This window comes from Syzygium oleosum, unplaced genomic scaffold (genome assembly GCF_021117445.2).
Source record: "Syzygium oleosum isolate NSW1041296 unplaced genomic scaffold, Sole_v2.1 Sole_v2.30, whole genome shotgun sequence".
NCBI lineage: Eukaryota > Viridiplantae > Streptophyta > Magnoliopsida > Myrtales > Myrtaceae > Syzygium > Syzygium oleosum.
Window position 1 is genome coordinate 4,546,442 of NW_026607514.1, and position 3,987 is coordinate 4,550,428.

Here is a 3,987-nt window from a genome sequence, read left to right on the forward strand (position 1 = left end):
TTTAGCAAGTTTTGGCCAAAATTCTAGGAGCTAAGTCCCATTCGACCAAAACGAGAGTCCCATTCGAATGCACTTTTGACATTTCCAATATATAGATCCTGCAAAAGTAAATATGGATGAAATTCTTGCACATCTTACCAAAGCACTCCCAAGGAAAGTACTGACAAGCATTCCTAACTCGACCAACTTAATGTTTTGCTCGCAAGTCTAGGATAAGTTCTATAGAAGTCCATCTAACTGCATGGTTCTATGAAGTCATGAAAACCCACCAACACTTTCCACTAACATGAAAGATCATGGGAGATTGAGACTTGAATAGACACGAGATCATGTAACTGGCATCAGAACTTGCATTTTCTTGACTTACAAATATGTAATACAAAGCTCAAGCCACTCCAAAACGCAACTCCCCCCAAATGAAAAGGTCAAACTCAAAGGCAGGAAAAGAAGAAAAAGAAAACTCAGCCGCTAAAGGAGATCAGATGTCCAAAACATTATAAACTCTAACAGGAGTTAGGATTTGCAGGATTATTCATGACATAGACTTGAATGTGTCCAAACTCCAAAATCTCCCGTGCCTGGTAGTGATCTGTTGCTCTAGGACCTGGGCTCCAACTCCTCCACTGCCACTTCCTCGTTCTCTCCGGACATCTCTTCCAATGACTTGCCCTTCGACTCGGGCACCAAGAACGTAAACAGAAGACCCAGCAAGTTGATGACTCCCAATAAGATGAGCGAGTTCCGGACCCCAATGCCCGCCGGGTAGCCTGCGTCGGCCTTGGTCTTGTCCTGGTTCTGCGCTAGGTACAGGAATCCGAAAGCGCCCACAATCGCCCCGAGCTTCCCTGCCGCCGCAGATATCCCGTGGCAGGTCGACCGCAGCCTGGCAGGGAAGATCTCAGCTGGGACCACGAAAGTGGTGGCGTTGGGCCCAAAGTTGGCGAAGAAGAAGGTGAGTGAGTATATCACCACGAACCCGATGCGGTTTTCCTTGTGCGTCCAGTGGTTGTATGGGATAGCGAGTGCGAACATGAACACCGTCATGAAAGCGAAGCCCATCAGCTGGATAGCAAACCGCCCCATCCTGTCAATGAAGGCCACGGTGAACCAGTACCCAGGGACGGTGCTGCACAGGGCAATAAGTGTCTGTGCCCGCCCAATCCTGAACACCTCCTCAAGTGCGTTCATGGTCTTCGCAGCAGGGATCCACCCGATCGCGCTGAAGATATCCTTCTGGAACAGATTCTGGCTGTAGAACGCAATGTCGAGCAAGAACCAGGTGGAAGTCGTCCCAAGCAGGTGGAGGCCATGGCGCTGGAAGAATTGCTTGGTGAACAAGCCGAATGCGCCGGCCTCACTCTTGGTTAGCTGCTCGACCTTGCTTTGCTCGGCCTCAATGTCAACTTGCAAGACCTTGGACATGTCCGATGCAGCCTGCTTGGCGTTCTTAGCCACAAGGGCAGTGTAGCGGGCGGTCTCCGGCATCTTCATCCTCCAGTAGTAGGTGAGCCCTGCCGGAATCGCCCCCACCATCAAGATGATCCTCCAGACATAGTCAGCCTGTGGAACAGTCGAGCCAATCGGGTCCACCTCATAAGCCGGGGCATCGTACCTCGTCTTGAAGGCTGTTGACACGATGATGGCGAAGACACCGCCAAAAAGGATCCCAAAGCCCTGCATGGCGAAAACAGCAGCAATGAAAGCACCTCGGGTCTTCTTATTTGCATACTCGGACATGATTGTTGCTGACAGCGGGTAATCACCACCGATACCGAAGCCAAGCCAGAAGCGGAAGAAGCACAAGGTGGCCATCACCGACTTGGAGTTGTGCCCAAATGAGAGGCCCGAGGCGATGGAGCATATGACCATGAGCATCAAGGTCAGGCCATAGACCTTCTTCCGGCCCAACTTGTCACCGAGCCACCCGAAGAAGAGCTGGCCAGCAAGGGTCCCGCAGAGCGCGACCCCATTGACAGCTGCCGAGACATTAGGAGGCAGAGAGCCGGGCTTTGCCGCGCCGTCGACATGGTAATAGATGCGGCCGAGCAACTTGGTGACAAGGGATATGCAGAATAGATCGTAGGCATCAGTGAAGAAGCCCATCCCAGCGATAATGATCGCAGTGAAGTGATACCACTGGGTCTTTGCGACATCGAGGGCGTTGAGGACTTGCAACTGTTGCCCCGCCATGGCCACCGACTCTCTCCGCTCTCTTCCTCTGTGAATAATTTCAGGATCGACAAGAAACAACTATGAGCACTTGCCCTAACCAGCTAGAAACTAATCATATATATAGCCACAAGCCAAGACCGTCAACAATTTCACAAGATTAGGCAAGAAAAAAAACGAGCAAATTCACATTCGAGTAGAACATTCAATTACACAGTCAAGCAACTGGGGCAGGTTCAACTGTGAACGAGCTCTAGGATCTCCAGTTAAAAGAAAAGTAAATTTGAAACGAAGAAAGAAGGTAAAGACAAACCTTACCATGGATCGTACACCCAATTTTGCAAGCACAATTTATTGTCCATTAAAGTGATTCCTTGCAAATACAACTCATCGTCCATAAAGTGAATCATTGCTGACACAGCTTTCCTCAAACGATTCGGAATCCCACACGGTATTCAGAATTTCATTATCAAAATCAAAACGTATATTATCTCGACTCGAGCAAGAAGGGAAAGACCCGAGCGTCAAGAAGAGGCCCCAACGAATTATATTAATTGTCCTTGAATGCCATTTACTTGTTTTCCACTCATTCACAAATCCGAATACGCCCTTTCATCGGGGCAACAAACGACGAGTTCTTGATCTCTTTTCCGTATCTTTTTCTTCTTTTAATTCTTCGCCGAAGACAAAGTAAAACCACAGAAATGATCGAATGTCCAGGACACAGAGAACGATCTCTGGTGGCAAAGAAACCAGACGACCGAAACATCAAGAAACTCATGTTCTCCGAGTTGCAGGTGATACGACGAAGACATGCAACGACAATGAGTTGCTGAGCTTTGTCGGGTGATACGAGACAAACCAACCAGAATAAACAAAGGAGAAATTGTACACAAGAACAAACGCAACAAAGACCAGCGTCCGGAGACCAACGATGTAGAGAGAGACTAACCTTTGCTTTCTCTCTGGGGATGATAGAAAACGATGGAGAAAGAGAGAGCGAGAGAGGGCGAGAGGGAGATTAAACGGTAAGTTTTCTTTTATGGATGGCTTTGGGTGCTGTCATTCTGGGGATGAGAAGTGGTGAATTTATAAGCGAACCGAGTCCCATCGAGCCTTTAACAAACTGGGGAATCTCCACAGTATATTCCGCCTCATTTTCCGCTCTACCATATTTGGGCCTTAAATTTCTCTTATTAGATTACAGGATATTCGAACCTTTTTATTTCGATTATTTCTTACTGGTAAATTCTGTCCACGCATAACGAGTAAAGGGTATTCGCAGGATATAAGACGTGACCCTGATATCACTTTGAGTAGAAGACGCACTATAATTAGGCCTCAGAATTTGCCCCGCCCAAATTAAGCACTTGATTACTCGATGAACTCCGACATAAATAGCTTTATTCCTAGAATATTCAAGAAAAGATTTACTATGGTGGCAAAATCAATATTTACAAGGGAAAAAATTTTGCTACTTATGATTTTGGATTCATATTTTGTTGAGAGCATTTTAGGAATAAACTCATGTATTGACATAACAATATTGGGGAGCGTGTCTTTAAGATTGCATGGCAAGATAGATTATTCAAATTGAACGGGAGCTGACATAGCCACCTTATGATAGCTGAAACAAAGAGAAACCTATTTAAAGGTCCTGTCCATAAAATTGAAGGCATTAGGTCTCCAAATTTACCGCACTCAAAATGAGCACACAACATCACAACAAACTCTTTGAGATCATTAATTTTATCTCTAGAATTATTCAAGAAAAAATCATTACTATAATATACATAGTGGACAAAATGAATATTCATG

General features: G+C 46.2%; 1 protein-coding gene across 1 annotated transcript; it reads right to left on the reverse strand.

Moving 5' to 3' along the window:
* Positions 1-332: 332 nt before the first annotated feature.
* Positions 333-3,248, reverse strand: LOC115677571 (inorganic phosphate transporter 1-4). Its single transcript, XM_030600757.2, has 2 exons — positions 3,122-3,248; positions 333-2,218 (listed from the first exon to the last, which is right to left on the reverse strand). Exon 2 carries the CDS (start codon positions 2,188-2,190, stop codon positions 598-600), a length of 1,593 nt encoding a protein of 530 aa, XP_030456617.1. The 5' UTR covers positions 2,191-2,218; positions 3,122-3,248; the 3' UTR covers positions 333-597.
* Between the last annotated feature and the right edge of the window lie 739 nt (positions 3,249-3,987).

Bases quoted from the DNA above. Each gene is read 5' to 3' on its own strand.
- LOC115677571 (XM_030600757.2), bottom strand. From the start codon at position 2,190: ATGGCGGGGCAACAGTTGCAAGTCCTCAACGCCCTCGATGTCGCAAAG.